Source organism: Corvus cornix, chromosome Z (assembly GCF_000738735.6).
Source record: "Corvus cornix cornix isolate S_Up_H32 chromosome Z, ASM73873v5, whole genome shotgun sequence".
NCBI classification, from domain to species: domain Eukaryota; kingdom Metazoa; phylum Chordata; class Aves; order Passeriformes; family Corvidae; genus Corvus; species Corvus cornix.
In genome coordinates, this window is record NC_046357.1 from 34,215,040 (window position 1) to 34,234,979 (window position 19,940).

At 40.2% G+C, this 19,940-nt stretch overlaps 1 protein-coding gene across 8 annotated transcripts in view; it reads left to right on the plus strand.

Annotated features, from left to right (window-relative positions):
• SHC3 (SHC adaptor protein 3) overlaps window positions 1-19,940 on the plus strand; it is a 77,585-nt gene that overhangs the window by 50,127 nt on the left and 7,518 nt on the right. For all 8 annotated transcript variants that reach the window (XM_019286226.3, XM_010399958.4, XM_019286224.3 and 5 more), the window contains 8 exons: window positions 989-1,108; window positions 4,227-4,280; window positions 8,428-8,479; window positions 12,478-12,604; window positions 13,636-13,789; window positions 14,763-14,859; window positions 15,773-15,967; window positions 18,073-18,368. In XM_019286226.3, coding sequence (XP_019141771.2) covers window positions 989-1,108; window positions 4,227-4,280; window positions 8,428-8,479; window positions 12,478-12,604; window positions 13,636-13,789; window positions 14,763-14,859; window positions 15,773-15,967; window positions 18,073-18,368 — 1,095 coding nt within the window. The remainder of the gene's footprint in view (window positions 1-988; window positions 1,109-4,226; window positions 4,281-8,427; window positions 8,480-12,477; window positions 12,605-13,635; window positions 13,790-14,762; window positions 14,860-15,772; window positions 15,968-18,072; window positions 18,369-19,940) is intronic.

Sequence of the window (19,940 nt, forward strand, 5' to 3'; positions counted from 1 at the left end):
TCCAGTCATAGATTTGCTTTTATGTCCTAATGACCAGTATAAATATTCATCAGTGAAAGTAGAGCAAGTGGAAGGACTTGGTCTGTTACTGCTGGGCAGTCTGATTTTTTACAGGCTGTGGTTACTTGAATGAGGCTGCTCTCATGCAGCTATGTGGCTCCCCATAGTTGTCAAAGGAGAGAAGTTTGTGAATTTTGCTTTGACAGCATAACATCTATTGCAAAAAACCTCCTAAAAGATGGTGAAATGCCTACAAAACTTATCAATATTATTACATTCCCTGTATTACATTCTTAGACTTATTCTCTGAGAATTTTTAATGCATGTTGTACCCCAGCATACAGAGGTTTTATTTCATCTATATCTGGCTTTTATCTACTGTTAAGTCTGCAAGCAAAGTCACAGAATGGTTTGGGTTGGAAGGGACCTTTAGAGGTCATCTAGTACATAACACTCCATATCCCATTTTGTGAGCATCCCAGTATCACTACAGTCCCACTTTCCATGTGGCAAGGGGGTAGAACAGTTGGTAGATGCAAAGCAAACAACAGATTTCTTTTTGAGAGTTGAAGCTATTTTTACAGAATAAGAACATTGTCATTTTAAGATATTGACTGAAGGCATTCATCTTAGGCAGCTTACTTGGTCCCTTGGTGAAGACGAGACCTTGCTGTCTCACAAAACTCCTATATTTTTGGTCAAGGGTAGATGAATAACTGCTTGGCTAGTATCACTACTACTACTACTACTACTACTACTACTACTACTACATTATTATTATTATTGTTGTAGTAGTAGTAGTAGTTAGTAGTAGTATAAATAGAGAGAGAAATAATTTCCAGAGGAAAACAGCTATTGCAATTAAATGATCTTTGAAAAGTGATAAACTTTTGAGAAGCCTTTAAGATCACCACTAACCCTGCATACAATGAAGGTCATTAAAAAAAACCAGAGAACAAAAATCTGCTTTTTCCCCCCCTCCTCACAGCCACCAAGCAAAGTCCTTTCTAGCATCTTGGGAAAGAGCAATCTTCAGTTTGCAGGAATGAGCATAATGTTGAATATCTCCACCAGCAGCTTAAATCTAATGAATCCAGATACAAAACAGGTGAGTGTAACTTCTGTATTAATTTGTGAGGCTTTTGATGAACAGCCTGCTGCACAATTATTTGCTGTCTGCCAAATACTCAGTTGCTCAAAGTCATTATTCCTCAATAATATCATAAAATGAATGAACCCAAAATATAAATCAGAGTGGAAGTCAGATAAATTCACTAATCAAAACAACTTTGATGAATTATTTTCTTCATGCCATGTTTCAGGTAGATTGGTTTTGCTCTTAAAAGACCTATGATGTGAAATACAATTTTCTGGTCATGGGAGCTCTTACTGAATAAGATTACGAACTTTCAGAGTGGTAAAAGAGATGTGCTTGGAGTAAAAACTAAAATACTGAATGTACATTCCCAATTTTGTTGTTTTCTTCCCATTTGGAGTCTTAAAGGGCAAACTATTCCTGAGGCACGGCTAAAAATACAGCCTCAGGGATTTTGCAGTGCAGTGAAAGGCCAGTCTTTTAGAGAGACAGGGCAGCATTTTTAAAGTAACTCATTTCTTCTTCTCTGTGTTGAAGGTATAGACAGACTTTGGGGAATCACTGCAGTGGTTTGTGAATGATGTATGAGATGAGAAAAATCCTTGCTCAGAGTATATATAAAGAGGAAGCAGACAGACATGCGTAGTCACTGCTGTGCTATTTGCTGTGAACCACATACTGCGTTGGGGCACGCAACTTTCTGCCCAGATACAGCCAGAGAGGAAAAAGTAAAATTCCTATTGTCCTTTGGAGCCTCAGGGTTAAAAAACAAGAAAAGATATATATACTAAGAAAAAGCTTGCTGTTTATTACTATGTTTTCATTTGTATATCTTCATTCTTATCCTTATTTAGAAAACATTATCCTTATTTATCCTTATCTTATCCTTATTTAGAAATCTTCTACAGTGAGCACTGAGACTGTGGGAGGAGTGCTATGACGGGCTGCAGTAGTTTGTAGCTTTACTATGGAATATACACAGCAGTGCTTTTCATAAGGACAGTTACCCCCCATCAGAAGCATAAGCACTTGATGTTAGTTAGGTCTACTAGGAAAGTGCCAAATCCTGAAAGTCACCTTGCAGTCAACCAATGCTAGGGCAGAAATGTAGTTAAACTGATTTATTCCAGAGAAGAGTCATCCCCCACATGTTTTGCCTTTTCTCTGAGTTGACAAAACTGTTGATCTTTCTCTCATATCATTCTTTTTGAGGCAGATTCTTCTGGGTGCTGCAGGCCTGGGAAATGTCTGGTTTCTCAGTGCTCCCTAGTCTGGCTGTGGCCGCCCCTGTTTCTTGTTTATGCCGAGGATTTGATTTGCAGATGAGCATGGCCCAGCAGCTTTGCCCTTTGAGGCCCCCAGCAGGAAGATGGCTGCAAACTTTTATTAGCCTCTTTTTCCCAGCAGATCTGGAAGAAAAGACAGTGTTGTTGGCCCTTGTGGTAGAAGGAAAGTAACTGCACGTACCCCTGCAGAACAGTTTTGTGAACATATTAAGCAGGGATGAGTGGTAGACGATTTTGTTTTGTTTATTTCTTTAAAATGCAAGTTGGCATAGATTGAAAGGTTTCTGAACTATATGCCAAAATTAGCAAATTATTTTATTTTGAGCAATGCAAGGCATTGGTAATTTGCTGTGTCTCTTTTCAGTATTTTGGTATTGGCAGAAGTGAGGTGGGGAATACCCCTACCTCAAACTAAGCTAAACCAAATAAGCTGTGGAGTTAAAACAATAAAAACCCTGACTTGAAATAATGGTTTCAAGCACTTTTCAGCTTTCTTAAAATTTGGAAAAAATTAGTTTAGTGACAATCTGAAATAATTTGTCTTTTATATGATGCTGAAGTAAAAGATTGGGTTATTTGCATAAGTCAAGACAGTGGTAATATGAAATAGAACATCAGTTCTATTGTTAGGCTATTCTACATGCTATATGTATTCTATATTGCATATACTCTACTGTTACTTTATCTTTATGGGAAAAACAGAAGGAAATTGTCACTGATGAGTAACAGAACACTAATTCACCAGTGAACACTTAAAAACTAACCACATCTTCAGAGGCTGTTGTGGGACAAGCAGGGCTTTTGGAAATGAAGGGCTCTTTATACAAAAGAAACACTACAAATAGTAATCAGCTCTCTCTGACTTAGCAAAGCAGCAAGATACAGAGAAAGTCCTGTCAGGCTTTTTTCTTTACAAGGATGGTAGTTGATAGTTCAGGTCTTTAAGAAGCAGATTAGAGGAAACAGCCCAGAGAATATCTTTCTAGCCTATATTGTTTTTTCCATAATGGTTTTTTGTATATGGTTCCCTCTCCATAGGCACTAAACAGGGGCCTGTCCCAACCCAGATTAATTCCTTGGCATGGCTTTTGTGACTCAAATATCAAATGAAAGTTTCTTTCAAATGATATTTTCTTTCTTGGTTGTTACATGATTTCATTATTAAAAAATTCCGTAAGTTAATTCTCAGAATAGCAGAGATGTTCTGCTTTTATTAGAGGTTCAGGACAATTTGTCTCTTCCCAGAGAAATATCATATTAGTTCAAATTGTACATAAGCAATTTGAATTTCAAATGCCCTGGAGTGTGCCTGTGAATTTGTCCACAATGCTACACTGCAGCTAGATTCACAATTCTGTTTGTATATTGCAAACATGTTGATGTTTGAAACATAAAATGACAGTAGATGTTGGATGCAATGTTAGGAGCCTTAGCTGGTGTACAGGTTGGCATGGTTTCATTGATTTCACCAGAGTGGCATCAGCAGAAAAATGGTTTGATGAATAGGACCTTTTGTTTCATTTATCATTATCTGTAATAAAGAAAGTGAGTTTTAGCAGATTAGAATTTCTCCAAAGATACTCCCTGACAGGTCTGTTTGATTTACTGGAGTTCTGAGCATGTTTAGCAATTTTACAGTGTCCTGGTACATTTTTAAAAACAGCAGAATAGATACATTCATCCTAAAGTTTGTTTATATTATCATTCTACTCTTTTAAGTCCTTGTAGGTAATTTTGATCTTGATTTTGGATTTTCACCAGCATACAAGCAAAAAAAGAAATCAAAATTGCAAACTGTAAGAAAAGGATCTGACTCACACTTATTCTTTTTTTGATCCATACAGATCATAGCAAATCACCATATGCAATCCATCTCCTTTGCGTCTGGAGGTGATCCGGTAAGCATTTCTCTAAAGCCTTCTCCCACATAGATACTGCTTTATGAGGACTGTGTGATAAAATTTAGTGCATATCTTACTAACAGAAAAATATAACCACAGTAGCTCCTGTTTCTTCTTTCATAAATTTTTCTTGATTGTTGCCATCAAGTACTCTTTGAGGGGAGCGCCTGACAAGCGTTCATAGATCCTCCCCTTTGAATGACTGAAACAAAAAGGATCAAGGGACTATAAGCATTCACATAATAACTGGTAAGCAGGGCTTCCTTTTTCAGAGTAATGTACTATAGTCATATGGGCGTTGTATGGATTTTTATCCTGACTGTTTCTCATCTTGCACTTTTTACAGTAATAGAATATGTTGCAGTTATATTTATAATATTTATAGTAATGCATGCTTGTTTTTTTATTTTTCTTCTTCTCAAGCGTAAGTGTGCATTGAGAAGACTGTGCTAAATTCTGCCTGCAGGTATATTTGATGCTCTCATGCAGCTTGAAGACAGGCTTTCAGGAAAAGCACAGATCTTCCTCTCTTGTTTTGCAAAGCTTTTAGATACACCTACAAATTTGATTCATTTAGAGCAAAGGGCAGATTCCTGCTTATTGTGCTTTTCCTTATTTTTATAAGCTGTTCATCCAAAGGTATATTAATAAATGGGCTTAAAATGTATTTGTCACTCAGGAAGCAAGGGGAAAATTATAAATTAGTGACAGTGCTCACCTCTTACCCTAGAGGTTTGAAAGCTTTTAAACTTAGATTAATTGAATGAGTACCTTTTTCTTCGTCATATGATTATCTGTCATGTATCAGTCATGTTCTAGAGGTAAGGCAATTTCTAGCCTGCTTTGTGCCTCTCAGTTCAACTCTGTTAAGGTGAAGATGCTTGGTGCTTTCTCTGTTCATTTTGCTATTGTCAGAAAACATAAAGATGAATTTCAGTCTTAGTATAGCTTTGCTGAGCTCAGTACAATTACAGAAGGGAAAAGGACACAATATCACAATAATTTGGGGAACAAAAAATGGATCAACAGCATCTTTGAAATACAACAGATTGCAATGGATGCTGTAAATGAACAATTCCTGAAGTGGGCAGAGGAGTGATTAGCACAGTTCCCTGCCTCCATAAGAAGATTCTTTGCTGCCCATCTGCCATCCCAAATGCTAAGTCCTGGAAACACCATTTCACACTGCCCACTGATGAAATGATTTACCAGGAAAGAGGAGAGGAACAGCAGTGGAGTTCTGGATTTGGAGTAAACAAGATCTTCCAAATGTTTTAGAGAGAGAAAAATCTCGCTACTGAGTCAGTGTGCTACCAGAGAAATAAAATTGCATGGTGCAAGGGAGCCTACAAGATACAGTGAAATTGTAAGTTTGTGTCCCCAATTAAACGACTGCATGAATTCATTCTGGAGTTGGGAGGAAGAAGGTATTTATGAGGATCTAATGTTGTTCTACAAGCTTATCTCCGTAGTCTAGTAAGGACCAACTTTAAATCAAAAGCTTGTGCATAAAGCAGGTAGTTCTTTGTCCTGGGTGCACATAGAAGATGATAAAATGCAAGGATGCGATTTAGGTTGCAGCTTTATTTACTCATCAGAGGGCCTCCTGGATATAACTTTCATAACTTTCATAACTTTCAAGTGATTTCCACTTGGTGGAGGACTGCCACCAGCAAACTGTGTCTCCCAGCCACAGCTGGGCTCCAGACCATAAGTTTATCTCCTTATATGTGTTTTAAACTGGTTGGAGAAAGGCCATAGTGACCTAGAAAATTTTATCTGTGCCCATGCTTCTTCAGTAAGTGATTCCCTTGTTTTGAAGTAATTTTGGAGTTTGGTTTATTAGGAAGTGAGACTGCTCTCACTTCTCTACCCCATCAACCTTCCCGCTCTGGATATTTGCCTCCCATTTGTGAGAGCAATTAGCTTTATAACCTTCCTCACACTCCATTACCATTAATTGTATTATTCAAAATATAACCCCTGGAGAATTGTTCCACAGGTTTGGAGAACAGCTTAAAAATCTCCGTACCAAATCCTTCTATACATCATTTCAGAACCATTTTTAGTTCACTTCCAAGACTGTGTTCTCAATCCACTTTAGCTCTCTTCAGCCCCTCCTTGTGATACACTAAGCAATTTTGCTCCATAGTAATTTCAGGTGGCTGTTTCCAGGCTGCCAGACAAGGCATGTGTTTTTGAAGATGTCTGCAGAAATTTTGGGACAGAGGATCTCATAAAGTCTAATAAGGCAGGTCTCTCAGAGGTCCCTGAAGGCAGTAGTTTTTCAGCTTCAGCCATACCTCCAAATTTTAACACCACAATGCAATGTCTTTAGGTTGAAAATTATAGTTTATTCATGCTTGTTTTCAGTCCTTGAATGTCAAGTATCACTTTGCTGCATCAGCCAATCCCTGTATAGTCTTTGGATGGGGGTCTTCTAACTGAGCCATGGTGAAAAGTGCCCACCTTAGGTGCTTCATGGTTTGTTATAGTCAGCTTCAATCGCAGAGCTTTGGACGAAATAAGGAGTAGGTGGTCTCAGACTCTCACACCCACGCTAGCTATGAGATAGATCTGATTTACTCAGGCATAAATGTATCCATTAACTATGCCTGAAGTAGTAAATGAATTGATCTGTGGCCCATTTTCTAGTCTTTCTAGCCCTGAAATAAATAACACAGTGCAATTTGCACCAACACATTCCCTCTCTTCCCTCATAGTGGTCTCTTGGGGTTGATGCTAAGCATGTGCTGGTCCCTCAGAGAGTTTCAGGGCATGCTGTGAGAAAACAGCACAGAGAGACAAGGGCTCTGTATTATTTGCTACTATAGACATAGTCACTTTTGTTTTCCCCTTGCTTGTTGATATGAATCCTTTCTTCCACTGTAGTCACTGCCCAGACACTGTGCCACACGATGTGTGAGAAATTACTAGACAAAATGGTAGGGCAATGCTTTTTTAACAGACCAACCTCACTGCTGCTGTGTCTGAGTGCCTTCCAACAATGCATTAAATGATATGGTTACACATCTGTCACCAGAACCAAGACTGTGCTTCGTCATTTCCCTTGCTCTCTCCTTAGGAAGGAAATGGTACAGACATTTGGTACAGTGACTTGTTTTGGGTGGGTGGTGGTGGTGTGTGCTTGCGCTAGAAAAAACTGTGCTGAAGAAGTCTATCTTTTAACTGAAGAGTGATGTTCGTTATGACATTAGATCTTGGCATAATTGGGAAAGGTCTTGGGTCAGTCCCCTGAAAAGGCGTTGGGTAGATTTACACAGCCAGCTGTAGTGTATCCTGTATATCCTTGTGTTTAGTTGTACCTGACTAGCCAGGCATGTCAGGAAATACCAGATCTAACCAGGTCTTCCTGATTCCATCAAGGCAATATGGCATTTTTCAGATTTATCAGCAGGCCTGAGTATTTCCCAGAAACACAGGCCTTTCTGTTTCATCTGCATAATGATAGAAGTCTGCACCACTTGTGCACAGGAGCATAAGGGTGGCAGGAGAGGAAGCAAAAAAATCCCCCAAGAAGATGTCTATGTGCTTTTGCCAGAAAATCCACCAGGCGTGTGGCAACAGGTGTGGCAGGGAGCAGCCTAAGGGCTGGCGGAGGGTGTCCTGGGATACTGCTTGTCAGAGCCAAGCAGGGGCTGAGCACCTCTGTGCCATATGGCACTGCTGTCAGTAAAGTAAACACCTGCTTGTCACACATGAATAAATGCCATTGCTCAGTATTTCTGGGAGCAGCACTGTTACTCCCACTCTTTCTGCCACAGAACCAGATGATTATTCATGTTATGAACCGAAATCTCTGGGTAGTTTGAAGATAAGGACTTGTAATTCTACTCCCTCCTAAATGAGGCCTGAGCCAAATCCTGTTGAGTTTGTTTAATTGACAGAAGAGATTTTAAAATTCTGCTGGATTAGATCACATTCTCTAAAAGGTAAAGTGGTGCAATCAGTACCAAAACCCATAAACATTTACATGAGGTTTAAGTAGTATGCAACTGTAGAGCAAAATATGTCATTTGGGGCTCTGCCCACAGGACTGTACTTACTCTGGACTGTGATCTTTTGCTGTAACCAGTGAAAATATTTTTTTGCATTCATTGTAGATATCTTAATTTTTTGACAGGATACTTCAGACTATATTGCATATGTAGCTAAGGATCCTGTTAATCGTAGAGGTAAGTTAGAAATATCTATTTGAAGTCTGTTTTTCCTTTGAGAAACACAAATTATTCATGGTTTAGGTCAGATTCCACCCCCCACCTCCCCCACCCTCCACCCCAAAAACATAAATGTAGCGCAATCTAAGGATTGCCTTTGACAGAGTAATGGAAAGATTGTGCAGCAATAAGAAGCAGCAGTTTGTTTCTCAGGCTTGGAATAGTTCATACTTGCTGCTCGTTCATACTCAAATATGAGTTTGGTTCTCTTCATCTCTTAAATCAAACACTTGCCTTACTTGGCTGTGTGAGCTACTAGGCAACAGCCGAGTCTTACCTACACCCAATCACTGTGCAAGAGCTAAGCAGCCCTCTGATTAAGTCATTTGATGAGGCAGCTGAATCTGCTAGGTCTTCTCAGTACATGCCTAACTCTTCCTGGCAGAATCAGATTCTTTATCAAATAGCTAGCTTTTGAGCCAGCTTGCCATAATTCTCTTTTTCGATGAAGTTTTCTTCAAGGTTGTATTGCTTTAGTAGCTATCAGTCAGGGACAGGGACCTGCTGGTTGATTGTGTTCACTAGGTCTTAATGCACAGTATTTTGTAGTGTACTATTCATAGATCATAGACAAGAACAGATGAGCTCCAAAAAAATGACATTAAGTACTTCCAACAGGATTTCTGGAGAATTCAAACACTTTTAACTCCAAAATGCCAATCCTGCAGACCCTCAGTTGCCCAGCTTACCATTGGCACAACTAATTCAATAGCTTCTATATGTAGTCATTTTTAATGATACCTGAAGAATCTGCTATGTCCATGTGCAGAAATGTCCAGGCTTGAGGATATTAGTTCATAAATAATACCTGCACTAAGCATACTAATATGCTGAATATCAGTGAAATACCTAGAAAATTTATGGGGAATGGGAGGTAGGGAATAGTCCAGTTCTTTGTAATGCTTGTTATATTACAGCCTGATGTGTCCCCTGTCAGAGAAGTTCCAGTGTCAGACTACAGGCTGCATGGTACAGAGCTGCTCTCCACCCCACCTGCTTTAGCAGTACCCTTTTGCTAAATCCAAGACTGATTTAGTTGTTCTAAGAGATCTCGGTCCATTGACTAGGGACTAGCATTGTACACCAGATATTTGCTCTGTAGGGTTTGGAGGAGCCCTGTGCTCCATTTTCTGTCCCTGTGTGAGTGGATTTTATATACTATATTCCTTTTGTACTATGTTCTTCCTGCACTATGTTCCTTCCATCTTACACTGAATATGTTTATCTCTAGCTTCCTGTGACTGCTCCTTGTTGAGCTAGGCTATCCTAGACTGGGGAGTCATCTGAGCACCTGATATCGTTGTCTTCCTTTGGTGTATTTAGGTCAAGTAACTTCTTAGTTTTCTTTATTTGAGATTATATAAGATTGACAGATTGAACTCTGCAGCATTCCAGCTGCAGTGCACATCCTCCATCTTTCAGATAATTTCTGTACCTCCTTTCTTCATTTTTCTGCAGCTGTTTTAGAAAGGTATATGATATCTGCATAACAGGGGCTGCCGGTATAGCAGAGAATGCACCTTCCTTGCTTTTGTCCTCATCGTCAGCTGGTTCCTCCTAAGCCCTCTTTGCTGCAGTGAAGCACTGTTACCTCATGTGAAATTCCTTCACGCTATGATCTTTAAGCCTTCTGCATTACGGCTTTCCTATGCGTGGTTTCCCCACTCGTGTGTATATACATCAGTGGTTTGCAGATCGGTGACTTTGTATGGCACCTGTATTAAAACACATTTTTTTTAAAGGGTCTAATTTACCAAGGGACCTGAATTGCCATCTTTCACCACCATTTGCCATTCTGTCATTCTTTGTGTTGTTTGCAAATTACCTTAAAAGGGAATTTATCTTTACATCTGTATCTAGCAAAAATTGACTGCTATTACTGACGCTACCCCACTGCCAGTGCTGTAGTATAGCTTGCATATTAGACTCATTTCTTCCCGAGGATGGAGAAGCTGTCTTTGTGCTTTGCATTCTGGGTCTAGCAAGCTAAAGGCTGTCTATTTTCTGCTGTAACATTCACAAGAAATCATCTCTGTGTGAGCCAAGCCTTCTCATCCTTTTACAAGAAGCATATCTCCTACCTGCTGAAAGTCCATTCACGTATCCAAGGAAACAGGTTACTCATTATGTCACCTACTGAAACTACTTAGTGACTCATGCTTCATTTCAGCTCCAGAAAGGTTTAGCAGTGAGCAGTGTCACCTCTTTAAATTCGCACTCTAGTTATAGGGTGCAAACATTTTAGCTTTGTTTGGCCTAACTACTTTTGGTCCACATTTACTGCACCTTCCATTGAGGCTAATTTTTCAATGCCAATAGCAGTGTTGTGGAGGGCGTCAAAACAAATGTCTCACTGCTAGTCAGGGATGTCTGCCTCTGTCTTTGGACACATGGAGGTCCTGTTTTGTCTGCTGAATCCACTTTCAACATGTAGCTAAGGGCATTTTCCCTGGACAAGACATTTCAGCTTGCTGGTTGGCACAGTAGATGCTCTAAGGTGAGAAGAGAACACCACTGTATCTGTTTAGCACTGTGACTGGTGCCATCTCAAGCTGAATGAAGTGCTGCTGCTGCTGAGGAAGAGACAGCAGACATTCCATACTCACACAACTGCAGGTTTCTTGGCCCTTTATTCTGGCCTCTTCAGAAGTCTGTCTGGTATTTCAGCCTCTGAAAAGTCATATCTAAACCTACTTAGTCTCCCTGTATTATTTTAACTAAAACAATTTCACACAAATGTCATGACCAACCTTTATATGTAGGCCACTGGCATCCAATGCACTTGTTGAGTGAGTTGGACACTGGGCATGTACTAAAGCACAGTTTTTCAGCTGAAAAGTTTATATTCAAGTTATTAAAACAGTCAGGGGTGAAAAAATCAGTAACTTTGAACAAGAACCCACTTTCCTGTGGCAGGACTTGGAAAAGAACCATAGTTTGAAATCCAATCCAGGCTATAGCCAGTAAGGCAATATGCTTGTCCAACTCTGAATATGGAAGATTAACTCTCTTGGGCTTCTCTGGATATCACTGAGATGTTGTTCATACAGATCTTTAGCTGCCAGGTATTAGTACCCATCTATGCTCCTGTAATGTTGAGGAGTGAGCTCCTCACAAGTTCACCTCTTTGTGTTTTCACATATTTTATGTCTTCCCATATATTTCAGACCTCCAAGCCATTCTCTGGTTTAAAATCGTTACAGATTTGGCTGCTCAGACTTCTTTAAAGGTTTCTCAGTCTTCTGTAGGAAGAGAGCTTGTGTTACTAGCCTCCCCCTTTACTGCCTCTGTCGCAGTGGGTTCAGGGAGGTTGCACATGGGGAAGGGCTGGAGTTAATCATGTTGCTGGCTCTGCACTCTTCACCGACCCGTCAGTTTGCTGGGTGTGTCTCCATGCAAAGAAGCAGGAAAAGGTACCAACATTTGTACTCTGTGTTCCTGGAATAAGATCAGGGGTCATTATCTAGAAAGTATCCGTGGATACTGCTGCTCCCTCAGACTGTAATTTGGGAAGAGAGAGCAGCTTGTGAACTTGGGGTGATTGGACATAAAACTGAAGTGGTAATAAAATTGAAGAAAGCAAATAAAGCTTTTATTATTATTATAATAGATAAATATTTTTGTAATTTCAATTTAAAGCTTAGAATTCTTACATAATCTATTGCATTCAGGTAATAACAAGTGAAATTTTATGAGGTTTTTTCTGTTTGTGGACTTGTTAAAATAATGGAACAGATTTGTGACCTTGTCTATCGCACTTATGCATCAGTGCAATTTTGTGTAACCTTTAAAAAGTCGAGATTGCCTGAAATTCACTGTATCAAAATCGGGTTTTATTGAAATGTGCACATCACTAACAGGGTGACTAAGCTTGACAAGTAGGTGTTTTGTCATAGGTCAGTGCATCCCACAATGACATAAACAGTGACTTGCATGTGTCAATCTTTTTCATTTAGCTTGTCATATACTGGAATGCTGTGATGGCCTGGCCCAGGATGTCATCAGCACCATAGGGCAAGCATTTGAGCTTCGATTTAAGCAGTACTTGCAATGTCCCTCTAAGACACCTACTTTCCCTGATAGGTGAGTGTTACTGCAGAAGACTGCTAAAGGATCTTCCTTCGCTTTTGGTTTACTTGATAAAATGTGGACAGTGTTGCTGGAGGCAGACAGGATTTGAATGCTTTAATAAGATTTCTGCTGTATTAGCTAAACAGTGTTTACCTAACGAATATGAAAGGAGCACAGTCAATTTGAAAGAATAGGCTAAATATGGATTTCACAGCGATGTTGAAATGATCATGTGTTTTGTGCTGTAGTTAGGCAGAGTTGGATGGCCAAGAATGGTTGTTATTTGTGGCATTTCCTCATTACTGTCATAGCAGCTGTGTCAGTTTAGATGGAGTAGGTCAGACTGCTGGGCTTCCAAAATGACTAATGATGTTTCTAGGAATGTGATGTATTGCAGGGAGGTTTGACTGCATTTTTCTCTGGAGGATACAAACTCTGTCTGTTTGTATATGTACAAAAGGCTGGGATATAGCATTCTGTTTCCTTTGGAGACATGGATTGCTATGTGCCTACTGACATTACTAGAAATCCTTGTGAACTTGTGCCCTCTGTAATGTCTTATATCAGAGCAAAACAGGTATATGGGAAATATAAAATGCTACCATCCTAATCTGGGAGCATGCCATATTCACATCTCTTGACTTTGTGAAGTTCTTACAGAATTATATTTGTGATAGAGCAATCAGAACTGAAGGCAAAGATTTAGAGCCTAGTCAGTCAATCAAGTCATAATATTACAAGTGATATTTTAAAGTTAGATGAACTGCTTTGTTAAAGCAGTTTATAATGGTCTTTAAAGCCAAGTTAAAACATCCTCTAGTCAGCATAAAGAATTTGGTCCATTGCAAAGGAGGTTTATATCAGTCTGTCTAAACAGAGAAGATCTGCTGCATGATCCATCATTGCTTCCTGACTTAAAATGGTAGCTGGAGTGTCCATAAAATATGCAATAGTGATCCCCTGACAGGCAGTTTTAACCTGCTGAAAGTATCTGTAAGTGCTTTGCAAGTGAGGGGCAAAACAAACCACTCTCTTCCCTACAGGATGCAGAGTTTTGAGGACCCATGGACGGAGGAAGATATCGAGGAAACAGAGCATCCCTATTACAACAGCATCCCAAATAAAATACCTCCCCCTGGCGGATTCCTTGATGCCAGGCTCAAAACAAGGCTTCCCACTGGTGCAGACACAGCTCAGGTCAGTACAGTCTCATCTCTACTCTCCCGTTGATTGATCCAAAATTTTAAAAAGACGTGTGTTGTATGGCGGATATCTTGGGACCGTCTGTAACTCACAGCCCTTCCTGTGTGGCCAGTTTCCATCTGAATGGCCACTGCAGATCAAGGGGGCAACACATTAGGCAGGTTCAGAACAAATTAAAGGAGATGAAATCCTCATGGTGTTAAAAGATTAACTGGGTTCGAGGAACAGAGATCCTCTGGGGGCTACTATAGTTGTAGAAACTATGTCTGCTTCAGAGTATCAAATAGTATACATTAACTGGGAATGATTTAACACAGAATCATTTAAACAATCTAGTGCAGTCATTACTAACTGTTCATTATGTTAATGACTTGGCAGCAATCAATATTCAGCCAGGTTCCTAGGTAGGTTTTCCACCTCATATTGAACTAAGGTCAGCTTTAATAATTCTACCAGCATTCCTGTTGGAAGTTTGACTGCAGTATCAATGTAGCTCCCTAAGAGGTGTTTTCAGATCCAGCACAACTCTGCTTAAATCCAGAGGGGTCCTGTCTGTAGCCACATCCTCCCCTCAGTGCATCCCCTGGTACCAACGTGACTCTTTCAGCTCATTCTTTGAACAGTGCTGGGGCTGTCTTCTGGTCCCACGTGTGTTTGTGTGGAACACTTTTCCCAGCAAAAGGTTGTCAAGACTCGCTATGTGAGTACAAATGTACAATAGAAATGATGCATCATTTGGTATCGTGGGGGTCACTAAAAGCAGAAAGCAGGGAAGAACACATGAAGGTCACCAGTAATATCTTACTCTTACACAAATGTATTTGGAATATATATATATGTTCTGACATTATGATGAATTGGAAAGGAAGAGTGAGGGTACACAGAATACATCCAAGAGAGCCACTTGTGATGTATCTGAGCATTTTAAAGGCAATTGAAAAATTCCTTGCATGTGTGTCTGTTCTAGTCTGCATCAGAAGTGGGAGGAGAGCAAATTTATTATCAGAGCCATCACTTAGGAGAAAAATTCAGTGAAGAATGGCATCATGGGCCTGTTGAACAAGGTGAGTTTTGCTACTTTTATCTGTAATACTGCAGGTGGTCTTGGGGGGCATGTGAAAGTCTGATTCCTCAAAGTTTTAAGGCAACGAACTGCACTTGGTTGATAGGTTCCCTTTGTCTGAGTTTTAGTGTTGATACCAGTGAAAAGCATTTGATAATTATCTCTGGATAAATTATTAAATGCACACCTTCATGAAATATTTTCTTCTGCAGAGCAGTTCCTAAATGGAATTGCCCAAACTTTCAGCTAATTTTCTTAAAACTCTATGATATTTAAGGGTCTGCTGCATGATCTGTTGGGAAAATCTGACCCACTAGGGTATGCAAAATGGAATTTTCAAATGAAAAGCCTAAAGTGAGAAGACTAATTCAAAATGTGAAGCAATACTCTCTGCTCAACAAATAGCAAATAATGGATAATGTTCCTTTTGTTGTCTTTGAATTTCAAGTAAGTAATTTCAATACATGTATAAAATTTCACCCCATCCGCCTTTATGAGACAACTTTACTGTGTTTCTAGGGACACTTTCATTCAAATGCCAGAATGTGTTCTCTGTTGTTAATCTGCACACATCTGAGGATTTTATACCTTCTCCTGCTCTCATGAACTCCCCAACAGAACACAATTTTTGAAATTTACAGTATTTATTTACAAAGGTTTCCTTTTCTCCTGGAAAACAGCCCCACCATATCCTCATTGAAACACAGTTCTGAATCCGTTAATCAACTTTTTTTTCTACTAAATCCAGCAATTATTGACTTTACATCTCCCAGTCCAGGAAAATTTAAACCTGTGCTGATGAGGTGTGATGATAATTGGTGATAATACCAACACTGTTCTGTCAAATAAAAAAAAAAAAAAAAAAAAAAAAAAAAAAAAGAAAAGAAAAGAAAACAAAGTCTTGCATTTTCTAGGATCTCTGGATATTTGTAGTATGTCAGAAGACAAATCAGAAGTAGCACCAACAGCAGAGCTGCCAACATATGTAAACACCCAGCATATAAATAGAGAAGCTCTACTGGCACTTCAGGCAGATGCTGAAAGTACCTTCAGTGGAACAACAGAGAATGCTGAAGCAAGCAGCCCAGGAAAGGATCTGTTTGACATGAGTGAGTTCCCTTCCTATTCACTTCCTTTCTAACAAGGGACCAGATATGTTTATGCATTATTTCTGTATTAAGAAAAAAAAAAATCCAAATTTAGTGTTCCCGATGTAATTATGGTGAATTTTAGAATCCATTGTGTTTTCATATTGGCCTGAGCTAAAAAAAAAAGCTGGCTGAAGACTTGAAGCTGGGCTATATAATAAGGTGAGTTGCAGTCTATGTTATCCTTAACATAACAGGCAATTATGCCAGAAGAAAAATTAATCAGGAAGCTTGCCATACAGGAAAGTGAAGGAGGGTGAAGGTGTGGATGGGTGGAGAACTATCTTCAGCCTGTCCTGTGAGTATGTTATGAGGAAGTCAATACATATATCAAAACCTTTGTGCAGCAAGGAATCTGGCATGGAAATCAAAGTGCTGAATTACCTCTTGCTCTGGGTAGGCCTACTGTCCTACCTGCTCCAATTTTGAAGGCAGCTTGTCCTAGATTAGAATCATCTCCATAGCTGCAAAACCATGGCTTAAGCATCAGCTGTAGTTTGGTATTGGTGCTACTAACACACATAGTTTTCAGCCTTGAGGAGATACATAAAGTGAAGTAATGGTGAAAGCATTTGATGCACAGAAAATTTTCTTGGTTTTTTTACTCTTCCAACCTCAAATAAACTGTTTGCCCAAGCTTTATTTAATTCAGTTCACATAATTAAAAGGCAGTGAGACAAAGCAGTTGGTGCCTACAAATTATTTGTAAAATAAAGTATCTACATTTCAGTTATGTCAGTATAGATAAAACCATTTCCTGGCATGTTTTTGATGAGATATGGCTCTATTTCCACAGCTTAGTGAGACATTGGATTGAAAGAAAGGAGGAGGGAAGAAAGTTGAGAGAGTATCTATCTGTGAATATAGATCTGAAATGAGAAAAATCTGCTCTTTGAAATCAGGGATGTTAACTCTTATCAGCCATTGGAACACCAGAGAAAAGTAGTATTAGAAAATGTGCCAATTAGCCCAAAGTTAGTGGTTTGACAAGCTAAACATATGTTGGACTTTGTGCAGACTGCAGTATAGTGAAAACATTGATAAGCTACTTTTAATAACTGGCTGAGATATAAATAAGCTGTGATAGTACAGTATTTTTCCTATTTCTCTGACCTAAACTTGCCTCTCTGTGGCCCCATGCAAGCATGGCTGTGTACTGCTTGCATCTGAACAATCTATTTACAGCTGGTATATCACTTCACCATACTGCTCTCCAGATGTCCTTTTGTAAACCTAGTGGGCACAGAACAACATTTCTTTTTGATATGTACTGGTGGGGAAGATGAAGGTCTTGCAAGAGTAAATGGCTTCTGAGAGGTCAGTACAACATGTAACGAAGCACCCTATGACGTATTTGCTATTTCTGTATGACTGTTGGGATCCATGGTGGCACACCTTTCCATGCAAGTCTACAGTTGCACTGAGTTCAGGACTTAGCTGAGATTTAAAAGATGCTTCCCCAAGGCTGATTTTAGCTACGGAAATGATGGTAAATGTGTTAACCTGTGTCTGTTTTGCAAGGTTCTCTTCCTAGATGGAGCTAGGAGTAGGTAAGGGTGAATGTTCCCTTCTAGACATAGCCTTGGGCCGGAGACTCAGTAATGGACAATTTTTAAATGAATAAGTTGTTTGAACAGAGACCAGATATGAGTATAATGACATTAGGTACCCCTATTATGCAATTTATTTGAAATTTAACTGTCTGACATACCTAGAAAGATAGAAGGAGAGATTTGCCTGGTACCAGATCATATAAATACAGCTGTTGACAATAGCCACTACTGAAATAAAACCAGTACCTTTCAAGAGATCCTGACAAGGTTCAGTCCAATTTTTATCAGTATCTTTCTGTGCATAACATACATTTTAAACATTACACTCCTCAGTAGTAATATATTATATAATTCAGTGAGTCTGTTAGTATATCTTCCCTCATTTTTTCATAAAGATAAAGAGAAGTGGCTGTAATGCAAAATAAATCCAGTTTTAAATGACCAGAATATCACCATTTTGCTACATGGTTTACCTCTGAATGATCCTGCCCTTGTTTCTATTTCCATAACCAGAACCATTTGAAGATGCTCTCAAGAATCAAACATCTGAGACTATGTTAAAGAAATCCACCTCCATGGGATGCACCAGTCCTCCTTTATCCAGAGCAGCTGTCCGGACTGAAGCTGAAGAGCTGAGTACAGAGCCGTGGTATCAAGGAGAGATGAGCAGGAAAGAAGCAGAACAGCTATTAAAGAAATGTGGAGATTTCCTTGTGAGGAAGAGTACCACGAATCCTGGCTCCTATGTGCTGACAGGCATGCACAAAGGGCAAGCCAAGCATCTTCTTTTGGTGGACCCAGAAGGAACTGTAAGCACTGAGTCCTCACTAGTAGATGAGGTTTCTGACTCCACACTTTTTCTCTAAATGTCTTTAATCTTCTTTACAGCTTATTCACAACTGATCATAAGCACCACCTCATATCTCTAATATGCCATCACCTCTCTAATTTTCTCCCTGATGCCTAGCAGAAGACCTAACTCATGATTTCTGCACATTGCAGGGAGCCTTAGGGACCTGACTCCCAGGCAAGTTCACACTTTGACCACTGCTGCACAGTCTTGGTCTAAAGTGCAGCTAAGCCACTTCAGCATTGTTGCTAAAGGAAGGAGGTTTGGCTAGCCTGCATGCTGGCAATTTCCACTTTCTCTGTTAGCTGGGATATGGACCAGGCCCTCTGTGTTTTCCTGCATGTATGCCCAGGAGAGAACTGGGCTAAGCCTGCTCCATCTACTTGCTGCACAAAGACTCCCTTACCTGACGAAGGAACCTTCCCCACAGCAGGATGGAGGGGACAAGGGAGCTCTAGCTTTCTGTAGCTGTTCTGTCCTGCTTCTGTGGAGGCATAATCTCTTCAGAGAGATTGAAATCATTGTCATGAGTTTTATTCTTGGCCCCTGGCAGCTGCAAGTAGGCAACTCCTTTTCTTCTATAAAGGACAACTTTAGCTAACCAGCCCCAAGGTAAGTGAGAAACTCCCATAAAGGACTTGGCCTGTTGGCATCTGAGCTGAGAAAGCTGTGGCAGAGCTATGCCAGTCCTGCAGAGTCTGTATTGCAGTGGTGAGGAACGCCCATTGCATTTAATTACATTTGCCACATGAGGCCAGTCAGAGAATGGTTTTGCACTTTTGAGGTGCAAGCTGCCTAGTTCCTGTGTTTGATGGGTACACGGGCCCAGGAGAGTAGCTCTACACCTCTTTAGGGGCAGCCTCCATCGCTAAAATTTGCTAACAGTTTTGTGACTCCTGGAACAAGGTCCCCTAATTCTCTTTTCAGCATAAACCCACAAATAACCGTTACAGGCTACTGCAAGGGAAGCACTGCTGTGTGATGTGGCAAGTGCAGGAATGCTGTGTCCCACCGGCAGCTCTGCTGCAGGGCTGACTGGCATGGAATACTCAGGTCCTGTGGTGACTTCCGCGGTATTTTCTTCCTGCACAGGTTGCAGGGCCCCCCTCCATCTTTGCTGTACTGCCTCTAGTGCAGCTCTGATTTACTGACCTCCTTGGTTAGGGACCTGCTTGTAATCTGCACCTATCCTTTCCCTCAGCCTGCTTGTATCATCACGGCCCAAATGGCTCTGAAATGCCTTGCTTGGGAGGCGCTGTTCCAGAACAATGATTTTCTGCAGCTGCAGTTAGTTACAGACAGCACAGCTGTCTGTACGATTTGTGGGATCCTGACACAGCTTCTGAGCAGCCCTATCTGCAACTTGTCAAAGTGGAGAACCATCAATAAAATGCCAGTGTGTGGCCAGGTGCCACAGTGTGCCAGTGGCTTGCATCTCATCTGCGTGGTCTCAGCATGATTGTTCTTAAAGACTGATTCACACAAATGTTGCCTGAAAATTAATTTCACACACATTACCCAGTGACACGTA